Source organism: Pipistrellus hanaki (assembly GCF_964339955.1).
Source record: "Pipistrellus hanaki genome assembly, chromosome: 5".
Lineage (NCBI taxonomy): Eukaryota > Metazoa > Chordata > Mammalia > Chiroptera > Vespertilionidae > Pipistrellus > Pipistrellus hanaki.
In genome coordinates, this window is record NC_140507.1 from 73,055,160 (window position 1) to 73,074,397 (window position 19,238).

General features: G+C 51.8%; 1 protein-coding gene across 2 annotated transcripts; it reads right to left on the reverse strand.

Moving 5' to 3' along the window:
• Positions 1-996: 996 nt before the first annotated feature.
• On the reverse strand, positions 997-18,923 carry PLIN3 (perilipin 3). 2 transcript variants are annotated; one of them, XM_084883657.1, is made up of 8 exons: positions 18,835-18,923; positions 15,648-15,729; positions 13,463-13,661; positions 13,215-13,297; positions 11,412-11,697; positions 5,384-5,592; positions 3,715-3,840; positions 997-1,810 (listed from the first exon to the last, which is right to left on the reverse strand). In XM_084883657.1, exons 2-8 carry the CDS (start codon positions 15,711-15,713, stop codon positions 1,469-1,471), a joined length of 1,311 nt encoding a protein of 436 aa, XP_084739783.1. In that variant the 5' UTR covers positions 15,714-15,729; positions 18,835-18,923; the 3' UTR covers positions 997-1,468. The 2 variants fall into 2 exon arrangements, with proteins under 2 accessions (XP_084739783.1, XP_084739782.1); XM_084883656.1 differs by having other exon boundaries at positions 997-1,813.
• Positions 18,924-19,238: the final 315 nt, after the last annotated feature.

Consider the following 19,238-nt stretch of genomic DNA (forward strand, 5'->3'; position numbering starts at 1 on the left):
ATTGGTAACTTTTTAAAATAAATACTTTTATTGATTTCAGAGAGGGAGAGATAGAAACATCAAAGATGAGAGAGAATCACTAACTGGCTGCCTCCTGCAGGCCTCCTACTGGGGATTGAGCCCACAACCCAGGCATGTGCCCTGACGGTATCAAACTGTGACCTCCTGGTTCATAGGTCGACACAACCACTGAGCCACTGCAGTCAGGTTCATTGGCAACGTTTACTCTTTACACCTGGTGGGAGTTCCCTGCAGCTGCTGTCACCAATGAGCACAAACACAGAGGCTGAAAGAACCACAGCAATTCATCTTACAGTTCTGGAGGTCAGAAGTCCGAAACGAGTCTTAGGGGGCAAAAATCAGGGTGTTGGCCGGCTGGTTCCTTCTGGTTCCTCCAGAAGGAACGTTCAAAGAAGAATCAGTTTCCTGCCTTTGCCTTTTCAGCTTCTGAAGGCGCCTGCATCCTTGGCTCGTGGCCTCGTCCGTCTTCAAGAGCATCTTCCCATCTCCGCTTCTGTCCTCACATTTCCTCCAACTCTGACCCTGCAGCCTCCCGCTCACATGGGACCCTCGTGATGACGCTGAGGCCCACCTCGATAATCCTGGGTCATCTCTCATCTCCAGATCCTTAACTGGATCCCATCTACAAAGTCCCTTTGCCATGGAAGGTCCCGGGAGAAGGATGTGGACATTTTGGGGGCCATCCTGCCACACTGTTCCCCCACACACCTACAATCGCCGGCACCGGCACACGCCACACGCCAGGGCAGGGATGGAAGGCCCCTGCACCGGCCCTTCTCAGCAACGTCCAGGCCAAGCAAGGGCGGTGGGCACATGGCTGATAGTCATTATAGGCCCTGTCTGAGGCACCGAGCGCCAGACTTCAAACCAGCAAGTCCACCCCTGCCCACCCTTGTGAGCAGAGCAAAAATTCCAGCCACAGAGACGCCAGAATTGCTCAGCTGCTGGGAACACACAGAGACACACACATGCCTGTACTCAGCTGCAGATGAAATTTATTAAGGCAACACTGAAGCTCCAGGCACCTCCGGCCTGCCAGGCAGGCCTCGCCCCCTCCCGCTCTACAATGCACCCAGGCAGCCCCTCCCTGCCGCAGGAGGCCCACTTCACAGACCAGAAGTCCAAGTCCGGGACTAAAGACGGGTCTCTGGCCCTTGATGTAGAAAAAGAAGTGGGATAGAAGAGCTAGATCCCTGGCTTTTAGGGAAGAAAAAATATTTTTGGAACCTTCTTCTAAAACAATTTAAAACCTTCAGAGAACCATTTTTCAGAAACCTCACATCAATGACCGATGAGGTAAGGCTCAGAACACTTCCTCCAGGCCCAGAATGGTCTGTTTGGAGGATCCCAGCCCCCCAGGCATGATGGGCTGGGAGGCAAGGGGGTCCAGTGCTCCTTGCTGACCACTCGGGAACAGACTGAGCCCTGAACCCCCTTCCTGCTTCTCCTACTTCTTCTCTTCTGGGGCTTTCTCAGCGACTCCAGGGGCGAAGGGTCCCACCACCCAGGTGATGGGCGTGTTCTGGGACACGTACTCGACTATGTGGTCAAGGGCCTCCCGGGCCTTGGCGACGCTCTCGCGGCTCTGTTTCAGGATGGAGTTGGACAGGTCCTGGAAGGAATGAAGGCCGGAGAAGGTGGCCTGGAGGTCCTCCACGTGGCGGCGAGCCTGGTGCACCTGGTCCTTCACGTGGGCGGGCAGCCCCTGGATGCTGGAGCCCAGCGAGGCGCAGGTGGCCTGCAGCTGCTGCGCGATGTCACGCAGCATGCTGAGCGTCTGGAACTCCACCTGCTGAGAAGGGAGCGTGGGGTGGGGCGATCAGGATCACTGCTTTGGGAAAGGGAACCGGGGTTCTAGCGCCCACCCTTAGGAAAACCTTCATAGGAAGACCGCCTCGCACTATCGTTCCGAATACCGGTTCTTAGAGTTTTGGGGGTTTTTAAAAAATAAATTTTGTTGATTTTTAGAGAGAGGGAGGGAGAGAAAGAGAGAAACATCTATGCAAGAGAGAAACTTCAATTGGCCACTTTCTGCACGCGCCCGACTGGTGATCAAGCCCACAACCTGGGTATGTGCCCTGACCGGGAATTGAACCCTCCACCTTTTGGGGTATGGGACAATGTTTCAATCAACTGAGCCACACCAGCCAGGGCCGGCTCTTAAGAGTTTTGAACCGTGCGATATACACAGGTCAAACAGGCACAGACATTTCCCCGAAGACACACAGATGGCCAATAAGCACAAGATGTTCAACTTCACTAGCATGTAAAAAATCAATAAAATATATTTTTAAAAATAATTATAATTTTTTTTAAAGTACAAGATATTTTTATATCTCAAAATTGATTTTTTAATAGTTGGGGGGAAAAAGAGAAGGTCAAGAAGAACGTTCTAGGCAGAAGTTTCCCAGCCAGGAAAGAGATAGAGCAGGACCGCCCTGAGCACTGTCCGCTGAGGGCTCTGGACTTGAACCTGCAAGGGAGCTGCTGACAAGAGTCAAAATCTGCATCTTCTGCTGCTGCATTCAGCAGTGGGAGGAAGACACATGGTTTCGGCAGTTTGGGTCTGAATGCTGAGCAGTGATGCATTTATAGAGATAGTCATGGAGTTTTTATAAATGTCACTTTTATAGCAGATGTGCTTCACTTATGAACTCATTTAATCATATATATATATACATATACATATACATATATACACACACACACACATACACACACACACATATATACACATATACATATATATATATCTCACATATAAGAAAATTCACCCTTTTAGTGGTTTTTAGTTTAATCATGAGGTTGTGTAACCCCCACCTCTAATTCCAGGACATGCCATCACCTCCAAAAGGAACTCCCTCCTCAGCCCCTGCAACCACTAATTCACTCTCTGTGAATTTGCCTGTTCTGTGCATTTCACATAAATGAAATCATATTTATGTGTTTTTTGGTTGTCTGTTTTTGTCTGGTTTCTTTGATTGAGCCTATTGTCTTCACAGTTCATTCATGTCCTAGTGTGTATCATTCCTCCTTATGTCTGAGTAGCATTCCATTGCATGGATGGGCCACATTTTGTCCATCCATCCCCCCATCAGTCAGCTGTTTCCCCGTTGTGGCCACTGTGAATAATGCTGCTGTGAACATCCAAGTACAAGTTGAGCTAATTTCACCTTAACAGCCCTGCAGATGGCCTTATGTCGGTTGACATCTGAGAGGCTCTAGTGTCAGTACAGGCCTCAGACGGGGGTATGGTTCGGAATGAGGCGTGAGAATTGTGTTAGATGTTGTTGACTCAATGAAAGCTGAGATGAATGTTGGTACAGGTGGCAAAAGTCAGAGCAGGGTACAAGGGGCCAGTGCGTGGGCCAGACTGGAGGAACCAGTTACTAGGAGCCAGACGGGTGAAATGAAGATCCGATGGGGCGCTGCGATAGGGGAGGGAAGGTTACAAAAGTTTTAAGACGTAGCTTAGACCTCAGGAGGTTGAGACACATCCCAGGTTGAGAAGCAACACCCACACGCAGGAGCGGAAAACCAGGCAGGCTTCCCAGGGGAGGTGCGGTGAGTCCTGAAGGCAGTTAACGGGAGGCAGGCGAGGCTGGGCAGCATTGCAGGCGGTGGGTCCAACAAACACAGGTGTGGAAGGGGAAGTCAGGGCCCCACGCACCATGCCCGCCCCACAGTGGGTACCTCTGGCTGCGCTAGGCTCTTCTCCGTGCCCTGGCGCTGCTTCTGGTACCAGTGGAGCCACATCTGGTGTAGTTTCTCATTAGCTTCCACCAGCTTCTGATCGACGTCGTGCTTGACACTCTCCATCTGGAGGAGGACAGAGAGCAGTGAGAGAGGCCGCCTCCGGCCTGGCCAAGCTCACAGCCCAGCACATTCCAGGGAGGGTGTTTCCACAGGAGCCTGGGGAGCCCTCCTTTTCTCTGAGATCCGGGAGGTCAGGGAGGAATTTTTACATGCTGTTTTTACATGCTGTTTCCATAGCTACCCAGTGGCCACAAATTTTCTGCAGCAATTTTCCCATTTTGTCTGTTTTCCCCTCCCCTTGCACCAGGCCTGGCTGCCTGACAGGCTGTGGCCAACAGGTCACAGATGGAAGAGCAGAGGCTTAAAAGTGCTTGTGATGGAACATCATTCAGCCTTAAAAAGGAAAGCAACGCTGACAACTGCTACAGCGGGGCTGAACCTGGAGGGCATATGCTCAGTGACATAAGCCAGTCACAACAGGACAGCACTGTGATTCCACTCACAGGAGTCCCCAGAGGAGTAGATCCACAAAAAGAAAGTAGACGGTGGGGACAGGCGCTGAGGGAGGAGAGATGGGAGTTAGTGTTTAATGGGGACCACGTGTCAGTTTGGGAAGATGAGAAAATTCTAGAGATGGAAGGTGGTGATGGCTGCACAACAGCATTGAATGTGCTTAACGCCAGGGAGCTGTACTTACAAATGCTTATGATGGTAACATTGTGTTACATGTGGTTTTCCACAATTAAAAATATTTTAAAAGAGAGGAGACATAGTTAGCAGAGGAAGTTAATAACAGCAATTTAGCTCTTTAGGGAACAGAAAAATAAAAGACCTGGGTGGGGAATTTGATTGTAAAGAGGCAGGGGGAACTGTATGGGGTGATGGAAATATTCCAAATCTCAATTTCGGTGGCAGTGACATGGCCATTTGTATTTATAAAACTCCTCAAGTGCTACCCTTGGAAAGGGGTGGTTTTCATTGTGGGTCAATCATACGTCTATGAAACTGACTTTCAACAAAAGGAAAAGTGCTATGTGCTCTCACCGCACGTGGGTCCCTCAGACCACTTCCGGGGGAAGAGCTGTCTTAGGGGAGGAGCCCACAGAGGCCCAGCCTCCAGCCGGCCTGTCAGGGCTGACCTCTGTCCCCTCCACATGCACACGCTGAAGCCCTAACCCCCTGGCCCTCGGTGTGACTATACTGCAGGTCGGGTTGTCAAAGAGGGGGCCTTCCTCCGTGTCTGGTGTCCTTAGAAGAAAAGACCAGGCACTCACAGAGGGACAGCCAGTGAGGGCACAGGAAGAAGATGGCTATCTGCAGCGAAACAGGCAGACCTCAGGAAAAACCAAGCCTGGCAACACCTGAGCTTGGACTTCCAGCCCCCAGAACTGGGACAATGAGTAAGAAATGTCTGTTTAAGCTGCCCAGACTATGGGACTCTGTTACGGCGGCCCCTGCACTCACGCAGGACCACAGCCCATGGACCAGCCCAGTGGCCGTGGAGAATGGTGAGCGCCGGCCACTAGGCTTGGGGAAGGTTTGTGAAGCGGATGCTGCCGTGCGGTGCCACGCCCCCTCGCCCCCCCCCCCGTGGGCGGGGTCTCACCAGGCTGAGGGCCTGCGTCAGCTGCAGTAGGGCCTCCTGGGCCCTCTGCCTGGTGTGCTGCAGTTTGCTCAGCGAGTGTCTGAAGGCCTGCTGGCGCAGCCGCTCCGACAGGGAGCCCAGGCGCACGAAGTAGCTCTGCTCCTGCCGCTGCTGCTGCACCGAGGCGATGGGGGCGACGTCGGCGCCCTCCAGAGTGGTGGCCAGGTGGGCTGCGGGGGGGCAGAAGCATTAGGAAGGCTGGGATGCAGAGAGAGCAAGCAGCTCAGGCTCCCCGGTGCACACTTCAGAGTATGTGTCTCACTCGCATGGACTGCCCAAAAGTTTATGCGGGTCTGATGCTTGCAAGCTTTGAGGCCTCGGAGTGAAGGACTTCCTTGCCTCACTTTTCCCCACCTGCGAAATGGGGGTGATGAGAACCAAACTTCCCAGGATTAAAACATATCTTAAAACAAAACAAAACTTGCATTTTATAAGTAACCTGATTGGGGTTTAAATCCAGACTTACTAGGCTAGCACGAGGGTCTGCAAACTACACATCCAAATTGTTTCCGGTTTTGTACAACCAGTGAAAACAATAATGCATGTTCCTTATACATATATTGTCTTTGGCTGCTTTCAAACTACAACAGTGGAGTACGTGGGTTCTTGCCCCACATAGACTAAAATAATTATTATCGAGTCCTTCATAGAAAATGTCAGCTGACCCAGTACCAGTGCCTGGAATATATTAATAGTGGCCAATCTTTCACAATGTTCTAGATGCTTCCTGTGAATTCCTGTCAAATCTTAACAGCTCTGTGAGGAAGGCACTGTTCTCCCACTTTTACAGTTGAGAAAACTGGAGCTCAGAGGGGTTAATCGACTTGCCCAAGGCCACACAGCCTGGAAGGAGCACATCAGGACTTGGAGCTCGGCCATTTGACCCCGTGTTCTCCACCGTCCTTGATGAGAGAAGTTTGAGCTACATGAGAAGCTTCTTAATAAGCAGTGATAACTAGTCCAGAAAGTGCTCATGTGGGTATAAGACAGAGTATGGAAACTGCCTTTCCTGGTGATGTTATCCTGCTCCTTTAAACTTGAACTTCGCAGTGAAAAGTTTGCCCTTAGTGACCGGGAGGTCACAATTCCATTACCGGACAGGGCGCAAGCCTGGGTGGCAGGCTCAGTCCCCAGTAGGGGGCATGCAAGAGGCAGGTGATCAATGATTCTCTCTCATCATTGATGTTGCTGGCTCCCTCTCCCTCCCTCTCTCTGAAATTAATAAAAACATATCTTAAAACAAAACACAACTTCGCATTTTATAAATAACCTGATTGGGGTTTAATCCAGACTTACTAACTCACTTGCTTTATAAAGACCTATGGCAGGGAGCCACAAACTATGGCCTGAGCCAAATGCCACCTGCCCTTATAAATAAAGTTTTATTGGCACATAGTCACACACATTCATCTACCTATCATCTATGCTTTCATGCTATGATGGTAGAGTTGAGCAGTTGTAACAAAGATTGTGTGGCTCAAAAAGCCAAAAAATATTTACTACCTGGCCTGTTAAGAAAATGTTTGCTACCCTGCAGTCTAAGCAGAAGCCATTTTGCCAGTAAGCCTCAATTTCTCCTGTACCACAGCCAGAATCACCTGAAGTGTGAAATTTGGACTATCCTATACTCAAAAGAGGCACACAAATGAAAGTTTAGCTATTTTTTATTATTTACAGCCAATTATATGGCTTTTTATTTATAATAAGTGATAAAGATTCTAAAACAATCAGGAAAATTTAACATAAAGATGATCAAATAGACCTGGCCAGTGTGGCTCAATGGTAGAGCATCATCACAAAGGGCCGTGGGTTCAATTCCCAGTCAAGGACATGTACCTGGGTTGCAGGTTCATTCCCGGTCCAATTTGGGGCACATGCAGGAGGCAACCAATGGATGTGCCTCTCTCTCACACTAATGTTTTTCTCTCTTTCCCCTTTCCTTTCACTCTCCCTAAAAATCAGTGGGAAAAAATATCCTCAGATGAGGATTTTTAAAAAGATTATAAAATAAACAGTACAGGGAACACAAACATATGACCAAAATAATGAGAGATAAGCTCTGGTCAGACCGGACAGCAGAGCTGTTCTGATGATAAAGTGAAAGCTCCATTTTAGCCACATATTTGTGCAGGCACTGCACAAATTGGCTCAGGCACTGCATCAGAAGTGAAAGGCAGTGGAGAATAAAGCAATGAAATCCTATGTTGACCTGTTGTGTGATAAGGTAAGCTTTCAATCAGAGGAATTCAGTTATTTTTATAAACATGAAATTCTGGAAGAAACATACTCTAATCCAGGAATTGGTGAACTTTTTCTGTGTGGGGCCATACAGTCAGTATTTTTGGTTTTGTAGGCTATACCATGCCTCAATTACTCAGCTCTACCTTTACCATGCCAAAGAAGCCATAGACAAATATAAACAAATGGGTGTGGCTATGTGCCAATAAAACTTTATATGTAAAAGCAGGTAGTAGACTAGATGGGCTTTATAGTCAGCTTGGGAAGAGATGTCCTAGAACGGTGGTCGGCAAACTGCGGCTCATGAGTCACATGCGGCTCTTTGGCCCTTTGAATGTGGCTCTTCCACAAAATACCACGTATGGGTGCGCACGTACAGTGCAATTGAAACTTTGTGGCCCATGCACAGAAGTCAGTTTTTGGCCTGGGCGAGTCCATTTTGAAGAAGTGGTTCTAACACCAAGCCACACTCAAGGGGCCAAAGAGCCATATGTGGCTCACGAGCCACAGTTTGCTGACTACTGTCGTAGAAGAATTATTTCATGCTGACATTTAAAAACCTGAACAGCCGAAACTGGTTTGGCTCAGTGGATAGAGCGTCAGTCTGCGGACTGAATGGTCCCGGGTTCGATTCTGGTCAAGGGCATGTACTTTGGTTTCAGGCACATCCCAGGTAGGAGGTGTGCAGGAGGCAGCTGATGGATGTTTCTCTCTCATCAATTTTTCTAACTCTCTGTCCCTCTCCCTTCCTCTCTGTAAAAAATCAATAAAATATATATTTAAAATAATAATAATAATAATAAATAAAATAAAAACCTGAACAAAAAGACATGCAATAATTTGAGGCAGCAAAAATAAAAGCCTGTGTTGTGAGAAAAATGGATTCTTCCCTATTCTCCACCAAAGGGGGTTTGCAAAGACTAACCCAACTCTACTGATTTCTAGAACTTCTCCATGGCTCTCTGGGCGCTCCTGAGCTCTGTCCTTGGAAGTGAAAGCAGCTTTGTCATTTAGGCCAAGTATATCTGGCATTCCTGGCACGTCTGAGCAAGCTGGCAAGGTCCCATGGAGGTGCCCTGGGCAAAGGGAAGAATCCTGGGGGCGGGGGAAGGGCTGTTCTCCTAACCCGAACCCCAGACTAACACGCCTAGTTCTTCTTAAATATATATATATTTTTATTGATTTCAGAGAAAAAGTGACAGGGAGAGACAGAAACATCAATGATGAGAATCACTGATCAGCTGCCTCCTGCACGCCCCCTACTGGGGACTGAGCCTGCAATTGGGCATGTGCCCTGACCTGGTTCATAGGTCGATGCTCAGCCACTGAGCCACCGCACCAGGATACACCTCCTTCTAATAAGACACTGCCACAGCTCCTCATAGCTACAGGCGACCCAGAACTGTAAGCACGGTGTGCACAGGGATTTCATCCTCAGTGGATGGATGCAAAAAAATCACAGCTGCTCAGACGGATCTGTTCTCTGCTGTGGCTTCAAGCTTGGCGCAAGACCTTCCTCCAGCAGACCCTGCTTTCTCCTCCTGCCTTCAGGGGCCATGGCCCACAGCTGGCTCTTACGGAGGCTGAGCTCCTCCTAGGGCAGCAGGCACTGGCCTGGGGCTCGGCAGGGAAAACATCAGCCAGGTCCCATCCTTCAAGAGGTGCAGAGTTGGGTTTTGGAAATCAAAAGGACAAGTGACATGCCGCGCTCAAGCCACTTGCTGCAGGACTGGAGCTCGCCAGACCTCCTGGAGTATTTCCGGAGCACCAGGGCCTGCCCTCCCCCGGAGCTCCAGGGAGAAGTGTGGATCTCGGCTAACTCAAGAGGGTTCCCAAGGCCACAAATAATGGGACAGATGAAGTGTCAGCAAAATTAACACTCCGGACTGGAATATGTCGTGCTAATCCATGTGCTCAAACCTATAACACAAAATTGCTAAGGACCCATGGAGGGCGCTGGTGAACCCGCCCATCATGCTATTTTCCCTGCTCTTCCTCAATAAGCTGTACCTCGGGGTAATCAAAATTAGCGAGAACTTTCTCCATGGAAGTGTTCCAGCTACAGAGAAAGAAGCGACACTTTCACGAGCGATCTGTGGGAATCCCAGATGGAAAAAGAGCTGGAGATAAAGACTGGCTGTCCACCCATCAGGGAATCACGTGATTCCACATGCTGTGTATGAAGTCCCAGAACAGGCAGAGCAGCGGTTCTCATCTGGGGGCAATTCTGCCCCCCAGGGGACGCTGGGCAATGTCTTGGGACATCTGTGGTTGCCACAACTGGGGTACTCCTGGCATCGGGTATCTGGGGACCAGAAATGCTGCTTAGCCTCCACAGTGCCCAGGATGGCCGCACAGAGGGCAACCCGGCCCCAGTGTTAGCAGCGCAGCAGTGGAAAACCCTGATGTTGCCCATCTTCAACTTTTTTCTTCCTCCCAGATATTTGGCTCCTCATTCAAACAAACCAGCCGTGGCCGGTGGGCCGGGGCCAAGCTGCCCTTGGAAGGAACATGGTGCTTCGCCACTTGCAGCCCTCAGGGGCCTCGCTGCCGTGGGCATTGGAAGCTGACAGACTGGCACACTGAAAGTCCCGGCACGTGACAAAGAAGGCCATCTTTCAAATGTGGCATCAAGAGCCACCACCAGAGCCATGGGCATGAGGGGACAAGTACAGACCATGAGCAGGACTGGCTGCTTAGTCTCCAATGGTTTTATCCCCAGTTTGTCTATTTGTCTTCATTACTACCCCACCTGGGTCAGGGCCCATTTTCAGGGGCCTGGACCGGGACAGCTGCATCTGCCCTGGTCTCTCAGCTCCCACCCTTGCCTCCCAGCCTGTCCTCCCAGCAGCAGCCACCAGAGGGTGCCTGTAAGCACCTTCCTCAGGTCCAGTGGCTCCTCTGCCCTCACCCCCCATCTCCATCCCCAGTGCTCCTTCCTCAGGGTCAGACCCTTATTCCTCACTTTGGCCTACATTGCACTGCAAGACCTGCTCCTATCCCTCCCCTGCCCTCACTTTCTCTCTCTCCTCATGGCTGTGTTTCCAACACACAGGCAAGGCTCTGCTTCCTGGTCTTTGCATGGACTGTTCCCTCTCCTGGGACCATTCTCAACCTAGACATCGAGATGGCTAGCTCCCTTCTGCCTCCAGCTCTGTGCTCAAATGCCGCCTTCCCATGGGACCTCTAACAATGCAAACTTCCTCATCCATATTGTGTCCTGAAACCCTCTCCCACCCCCTCCTGGCACGCTGATTTTTCTCTCTCGAACACTGGTCACGGTTCTATCATCAGTTCTGCAAAGAGGCTTCCGTCCTGCTCACTGATTGTGTCCCTGTGTCTGGAACAGGGCCTGGTGCTCAGCAGGTGCTTAAATCCTGAATGAAATCACCCAGACTCTCCTCTGTTGTTCCCTCACCACCCCCTCCTCCCACCTCTGGCATTAGTTTGTTCTTTTAAATCAGGGGTCCTCAAACTTTTTAAACTGGGGGCCAGATCACGGTCCCTCAGAGAGCTGGAGGGCCGGACTATATGAACTACTAATTCCTACTGTAACACCTCGGCTGCGCTCACTGCCCAAAAAACCTGGCGGGCCGGATCAGACTCCTCTGCGGGCCGCAGGTGGCCCGCGGGCCGTAGTTTGAAGACCCCTGTTTTAAATGTTCATGCAAGTGGACAGACTCCAGGTAGCTGAGAGGGGCCCAGGTTGGGAAGCCCAGGGAGGGGTCTCAGGCCCATGGGCCACACTCACCCAGCTCCGCATCTGTCATAGGCAGGTGGTTGTCCATCCATTCCTCTGATTTGCCCAACACTGTGTCCACCCCACTCATCACCATCTGGCCCATGCGGGACCCCATGACCGACTGAACACCGCTGGTCACCACGGACTTGGTCTTGTCCATGCCACTCTGCACAGCTTCCCGGGTCACATCCACTGCCTCTGTCACTCTGGTGGCCACTGTGTCCTTGGCGCTGGCCACTGCTTCTCGGGCCCCGGACACCTTAGACGACACGAGCTCCTTGGTATCCGCCAGGACCTACAAGGCAGGCCAGCATCAGCACCTCTGCACCCCCTCTGTACCTAGGTAGCCCCACGCCTGCACCCCAGCCTCCAGGGAGGCCCAGGGAGGAGTTCCTGCTCCTGGGTGATCCCAAAGGGTGAACACTGAGCCAGTATGTATTGCGGTTAAGACCAGTGGGGGCTATGCAGGAGGCAGCCAATTGACTTTTCTCTCTCATCGATGTTTCTATCTCTCTGTCTCTTCATCTCTTTCTAAATATCAATAAAAACATATATTTTAAAAATCAATGGGAAAAATATCATCGGGTAAAGATTAACAACAACAAAAGTAACTATTTAAATTTACAATAATTAAAGTTAGTAATTGAGTTCTTCAATCACACTGGACACAGTTTAAAGACTCATAGCCTTGTATGGCTCGTGGTTTTCATATTGGACAGTGAAGAGAAAGTACATATACCTCAAAGAAAGTTCTACTAAGCAGTGCAGAGCTAGAATCTTTAAGAGGGAAAGGAAGGCCCTGGCTGGTTTGGCTCAATGGATAAAGCATTGGCCTGTGGACAGAAGGGTCCCAGGTTCATTCTGGCCAAGGGCACATGCCTGAGTCGCGGGCTTGATCCCCAGTAGGGGACGTGCAGGAGGCAGCCAATCAATTATTCACTCTCATCATTGATGTTTCTATCTCTCTTTCCCTCTCTCTTCCTCTCTGAATTCAATAAAAAAAAAAAAAAAAAAAAAAAATATATATATATATATATATATATATATATATATATTAATATATTTTATTGATTTTTTTACAGAGAGGAAGGGAGAGGGAGAGAGAGTTAGAAACATCAATGAGAGAGAAACACTGATCAGCTGCCTTCTGCACACGTCCTACTGGGAATGTGCCCACAACCCAGGTACATGCCCTTGACTGGAATCGAACCTGGGACCCTTGAGTCCACAGGTTGACACTCTATCCCCTGAGCCAAATCAGTTAGGGCTCAATAAAGATATATATTTTTAATAACAATAAAAATGAAAAACCTGGTCCACAGAGAAGGTACTGCATGTGCAAAGGTCCTGGGCTAGGCCTGAGCAGGTGTTCACTGTTGCTTCCCTCCCCTCCCCAGAGTGAGTTCCATGAGGGCAACAACTGTCCCCCCATTGTGTCTGATGTTACTGAACACTGAGTATGAAGGCCAACGTGGCTGGAATGGAGCAAGAGAGGTGGGCGATGAGGGCAGGGAGATGGTGGGGCCAGATCAGGTGGGGCCATGTGGGCTGTGTGTGTGTGGGGGGGGTGGGCATGGAGCTTTGGCTTTTTTCTGGGCAGGTGGGAAATGAGGGGGTTCTGAGCAGATCTGGCTGGCATTGAGATCATTCATCCACCTGCTCAGCGGGAAATGGGTCTGGGGTGTGAGGGGCATGCAGAAGAGGGTCAGGAGTAAGCTGTCACACGTGTCTATTCCACTAGTGGTCCAGGTGGACCACAGACTCAATACCCAGGCAGGTCCCTGTGCCAGGGCTCCCGGCGGCGGTCTGTACCTTCCCCGTCTGCTGCTGTAGGATAGGCAGGTTCTCTTCCAGCTTGTCCAGCCCCTTATGGGCGTATTCACTGGCTGATGTGACTACGGGGGAGGAACAAGACAGAAATAGGATGGTTACTGCACGTGAGCATCCCAAGGGGTCCCGGGAAGGTCAGGCCCTAGTTTGGGGGGACAGGGCCGGGGGCGGGGCAGACCCTCCCATAACAGCCAGGAAGGGAGGTTCCACGTTCCCCGGGCTTCACTCACTCTGGGGCTCCAGCTTGGACAGGATGGGCTGGGCCCCACTGACGGCAGCCGCTGTGAGGGTCTTGACGCCTTTCTCCGCGGCGTCGCAGACTGTCTTGACGTGGGGGTGGCTCTCCTTGGTGGAGGTGTAGGCTGCCGACACCATGTTGCAGGTGGTGCTGATGAGGGGCATGTTGGCCACGCGGTCCACCACGCTGGGCTGCGGGAGAAGAGCTGAGGTGGGCCGGGCCGGGCGTGGCGAGGCGGGGGCGCTGGGCCGGAAACTCAGGCACCAGCACTCTCTCTCTCACTCACGGCCAAGGAAACAGCTCAGCTCACCCTGGAGGTTGACCCACGAAGCTGCCCACGCCGGAATTTCAGGGCTGCACTGAGCTTCCTTTGTCTTAGCTCCGCGGCCCATGTGTTTGAATGTGTCTGACACCCACTGTGCGCCAGGCGATGACAAGAGACAAGACCCCTACTCTCGCAGAGCTTTCGGTCAGAAGCTGGGTCTGCAAACTAGGCCCACAGCCCAAGTTGTCCCACCACTGGACACTTTTATCCTTGTCTGGTTTTTTCCTAATAGCTTGATTGAGATCAAGTTCACGCATCATAAATGTCACCGTTTTTTAAAGTGCACAGTTACGTGGTTTTTAGTAGACTCACAAGGTTGTGCCATCATCACCACTCATTCTAGAACTTTTCCATCACCCCAAAAAGGAACCTGTAACCATTAACAGTCACTCATTCTCCCCTCCCTCCAGCCCTGGCTACTACTAGTCTGCTTTCTCTCTCTATGGATCTGCCTATTCTGAACATTTCACATAAACAAAATCATATCCTCTGTGGCTTTTTGTATCTGACTTCTTTCTGAATGATGTGATCAAGGTTCATCTATGTAGCAGCATACATGAATGCTTTATTTTTTTTTAAATTGTGGGAAAATGTAGGCAACATCAAATTGACCATTTTAACCATTTTTAAGTGTATAGTTCAGCAGCATTCACATTGTTGTACATTCAAACTGTTGCGCAACCACCACCACCATCTGTCTCCAGAACTTTCTCATCCTCGCAAACAGAAACTCTATCCCATACACACTCAATCCCCTGCCCCTGGGTCCCACCATCTACTCTCCTCTCTGTGGGCCTGACTCCCCTGGGAACCTCATGTAAGTGGAGTCACACAGCGCTTGCCTTTTCTGTGTCTGGCTTATTTCACTGAGCATATCTTTAAAGCTCATCTGTGTTGCAGGACATGTCAGAACTGTATTCCTTTATATGGCTAAACACCATTCCACTGCTGCTGGTTTGTAAGTAGTTTTACTGGTGCACAGCCACACCAGAATAGGTAAATCCACAGAGAGAAAGCAGAGCGGTGGCTGCCGGGGGCCGGGGGGGGGGGGGGGTGGGGGGTGGGAGTTGGGGTGGGGGGAGGAAATGGGAGTGACTATTAATGGGAATGGGATTTCCATTTGGGCTGATGAGAAAGTTCTGGGATTAGAGTGGGGATGGCTGCCCATTGTAAGTGTACTTAATGCCACTGCATTGGATACTCTTTGAAATGGTTAAAATGGTATTTTTATGTTAAGTGGAATGAAGCGCTGACACACACCGCATGGATGAACCCCTAAAACATCACACTCAGTAAAAGAAGCCACACAAAGGGTCTCGTAGAGACTGAAACTAGGGTGGTTGCCGAGGGGAAAGGGAGGTGGGGTGGGGGTGACTACTACTGGGTATTGGGTCTCTTTTGGGCAAGATGAAAAATGTTCTAAAACTGTACGGTGGTGATGGCTGCAAAACTTGATAGTTCACTGAAAGTCACTGAGTAGCACCCTCAAAGGGAGAATTTAATGCCATGTAGGTGATACCGCAATAGTCTATGAAAAGGGGCTTTTATTTAAACTGGGGGTGGGGGAGGGATGAGGATGGGGACTGACTTCTTGGAAGGAGGACCCTAAGAGGACCTCCAGAGGCAGAGGACATTTTTCACACTGTACCCCTGTTCTCCCAAGAGCCCCTGGATTCCCCGCTCTCCTGCCCCACCTGTTAGTGGGGCACCTGTCGGAGCTCTGCCGGCTGGCTCTCCCCACCGCGTCAGAAAGACTGCTCTTAACCCCCATGTGCGGCCAGCAGCGCCCTGGCTCCCTTCCCCGGTGCCATGATGTGGCAAGCCTCACCCCGTACCCGCAGACCTTCCTCACCTGCTGGACAGGTTCTTCAGCTGTCGCCTGGGTGTTGGCAGGGGCTTCTGGCTCATTGGTAGACATTTCTCAGAAGCACGCACTGTGGACAGATGGACTAGTCAGGTACAGTCCGTCCCACACCTGCACTCTGACAACCCCAACACACCCCAGTTCTGAGAGCCCTCAGGCACCTGGGGGCCGTTCAAGAGCAGGTGGTGATTCCGCAGGGCTGAGAGCCTGCAGTTCTAACAAGCTCCCCGGTGCTGCCGCAGCTGACCCAGGGCTATTCCTTGGAAGGTAAGGTCAGGGGGCAGCCCTCTGAGGGCTCACCTGTTTCATTACTCCAGAGACACCTATGAAGCAAAACTTTTGTGGAGCGCAATTTGCCAGCAGCTACCAAATTTCAAGACGCCTCTTCCCTTTGGCCCAGAAACCTCACTGTGAGGACAGTCTCACACTTGGATTGCCAAGTGGGCAGAGGCGGTGTACCTGTGTTGTCCAACAGCAGGAGACTAAAGAAAATACCAGATTAGCCCAGTCCCTGGGGGGGGAAATGGGTATTTACATATAATTGACATGGACCAAGATACTGCAAAGAGACAAAGGTTTGAATGGGGTAATAAAAGTGTTTACTTGCATTTGTACAGAATCTTTAAAAAAAAAATCATCACCCAAGAATGTTTTTCATTGACTCTACAGAGACAGAGGAAGGGAGAGGGAGGAGAGAAACATCAATCAGTTGCCTCCAGTACATGCCGAGACCAGGAATCCAACCTGAGACCTTTTAGTGCACAGGACATCCATCGATCCAAACAACTGAGCCACCCAGCCAGGCTGTACAGAATCTTTAAGGAGACACAGCTAACTGTTCAAGGCGGCCACCTTTCAGGGAGGCAGATCGGGTAGCTGCAGCAGGTTTCTGACTTTTGAGCCGGGTAGATAATATTACTTTTTTTATTTAAGCTTAAAAAACAAAAGGTAAAAGAAGCTATGAAGCTATTAGAAAGACCATGCCTGGCTGCACTGCAAGTCAGACTCGGGTGTGTGTGAGGGAGGCTCCTCAGATGAGTCTGATCACACATTTGCAGGTGGATGTGAGGCACACATGTGCTTCGTTTTCCTGGCCAGGTGAGATGAGATGGATAGAATAGCCTCACACTAGATTGCAGAGCCTCAGCTCTGCCCACACTGCTGTGCTGGGCAAGGAGCTTCCTCTCGCTAGCCTCAGTCCTCTCCCCGTAAAATGGGCTCACGGTAGTGCCAGCCTTAAAGGCTGGTCCCAAAGGCAGTTCTGGAGTGAGCCTGTTCAGAACGCCTGACCTGGATTCTGAGTTTCCTTCTAGACCAGTGGTTGGTAAACTCATTAGTCAACAGAGCCAAATATAAACAGTACAACGATTGAAATTTCTTTTGAGAGCCACATTTTTTAAACTTAAACTTCTTCTAACACCACTCCTTCAAAATAGACTCGCCCAGGCCGTGGTAGTTTGTGGAAGAGCCACACTCAAGGGGCCAAAAAGTCGGCTCGAGAGTTTGCCGACCACTGTTCTAGAGGAAAGAAGCCCAGATGTGTTTCACCATCCCCAAGTGCAACCTGATGTTTGTGTTTTTAAAATACATATATCTTTATTGATTTCAGAGAGGAAGGGAGAAAGAGAGGGGGAGAAATAGAAACACCAATAATGAGAATCATTGATTGACTGTCTCCTGCACGCCCCACACTGGGGACTGAGCCCACAGCCCTGACCAGGAATCCAACTGTGACCTCCTAGTTCACAGGTCGACGCTCAACCACTGGGCCAAGCCGGCTGGGCCATCTTGATGTTTTGAGAGCACCAGTTCTGGAGTCTTAACCGGTTTGCTTTTTAAAAAGGTTTTATTGATTTCGAGAGAGAGAGAGATGGGAAGGGGGCAGAGAAACATCTATTTGTTGTTCCACTTCCTTGTCCATTGGTTGGCTGGTTCTTGTATGTGCCCTGCAAGCTTGGGGGCAGGATGACGCTCTAACCAACTGAGCCAGGGCAAAGTCGGGTTCTAAGCCTAGCTTTGCTCCTCACCGGCAGCGGGAGCTTGCAAAGGCAGCGCCCCTCCTTGGAGCCTCGATAACCACAGCAATACCTCTTAGCTTAGATAACCTTTCCCAGCTCAGAGTCCCCAGACTGGAGGAGATGCCGCTTCTGTGGTGCTTAGCCTGACACATAGTAGGTGCTCAATAAACAGATCCATGCCACACCACTCTGGCTGAGGTGTACGAGAGAAACCATCAGAAATGAGTCCTGCTTGTTCCATAGGTCCCAACTTGTTACAAAAGCGCCTCACCCAACCAGGAAGTGGGGTGAGGAGACACACTTGTCCCTGTTGATCATCACCTGAGTCCCCCTCGCCTTCCCCTGAGCTCACCTGGGCAGCTTAGAGGTCCTCCTTCCCACCCCCTGGAACCTGTATAGCCAAGGACGACCCCTGCAGGTGCCAGCACCCCATTCAAGTCCTCGGGGGTCTACAACCTGCCTGCAGCGGGCTGGGACTGATGGAGTAGCCCAGCCGTCCAGCTAAGATCCAAAGTTCCCGGTTCCAGGCCCAGCCCCTCCTCTCAGTCCCGACACAGGTCCCAAGGCCTCAGATAAGGGTAGGCCTTCCCTCCCCAGCGCTCCCCCGCCCCTTGTGCAATCCGCTGGGGGAAAGGGGCGGGGCCGGCCACTGACCTCCGGGGTCAGAAGCGGGGCGGACCATCCGCGGGGAGGGGGCCTGCTCCCCGGGGAGCGGCGGAGGCGGAGGCGGAGGCGGGCTGGGCTCGGAGTCCCGGAGGGGACGGGATTCCGGGGCAGGACGGCAGCGGCGCCTCCAAACGGCGTTTGGGAAGCAGATTCACTTCCAACCTGGCGAGGATGTGGTTTGGGACGGGGTTTTGTCCCCCACCCCTTCCTACGGCCGCTTCTAGGGGGCTCTTTCGCAAGTCCCCCTGAAAGTCCCGGGAACCGGGAGGAGCGCGGAAGCCCCAGGAATCGGGAGGAGAGCGTTTGAAAGTCTGAGCCTGGTCCACAAGTTGGATTGGGGGCGGGGGGACTCCCAGCCCCCGGAGACCCCTCCCCTCAGGCCGCAAGGGCCCGCAGGACCCCGGGGAAGGCCCTCCCCGCTGCTTCCAGCCCTGGGACGCCCCAAGACTCGGCGGCCCCGTCCCCCACCTCCACCGGCACCCGCCTCTCACCGCGGTCAGCGGGACGTCCGGGGCGCACGACCGGGACTTGGAGGCAAACTCCGAAACCGTCCGGGCCGGCCCGGGGAGGGCTTTTATACGGGGGCGGGCGCCGGGAGTGACGGCCCGGAGGACCAATCCGGTGGGGGGCCGCCCGGGCCACGCCCCCTCCGTCCCGGGACGTTGGAGCCCCCGGTGAAGGCCGGGCCAGGCCGGGCCGGGCTGGGCGGGGCTCGGGGGGCGGGGGCGGGGGCGGGCGCGCGCCCCCTGCACGTGCCGGGGGTTGGGGAGACCCCGTACGACGCCGGGTCCAGCCGAGGGCGCCCCCGCCGCGTCCAGACCCCCTCAGAACTTGGCCCTGGGAGGGGGGCGCTGTCCTGTGTCCCCCGGGCCTCCTTTCTTCGGTGGCCAAACCG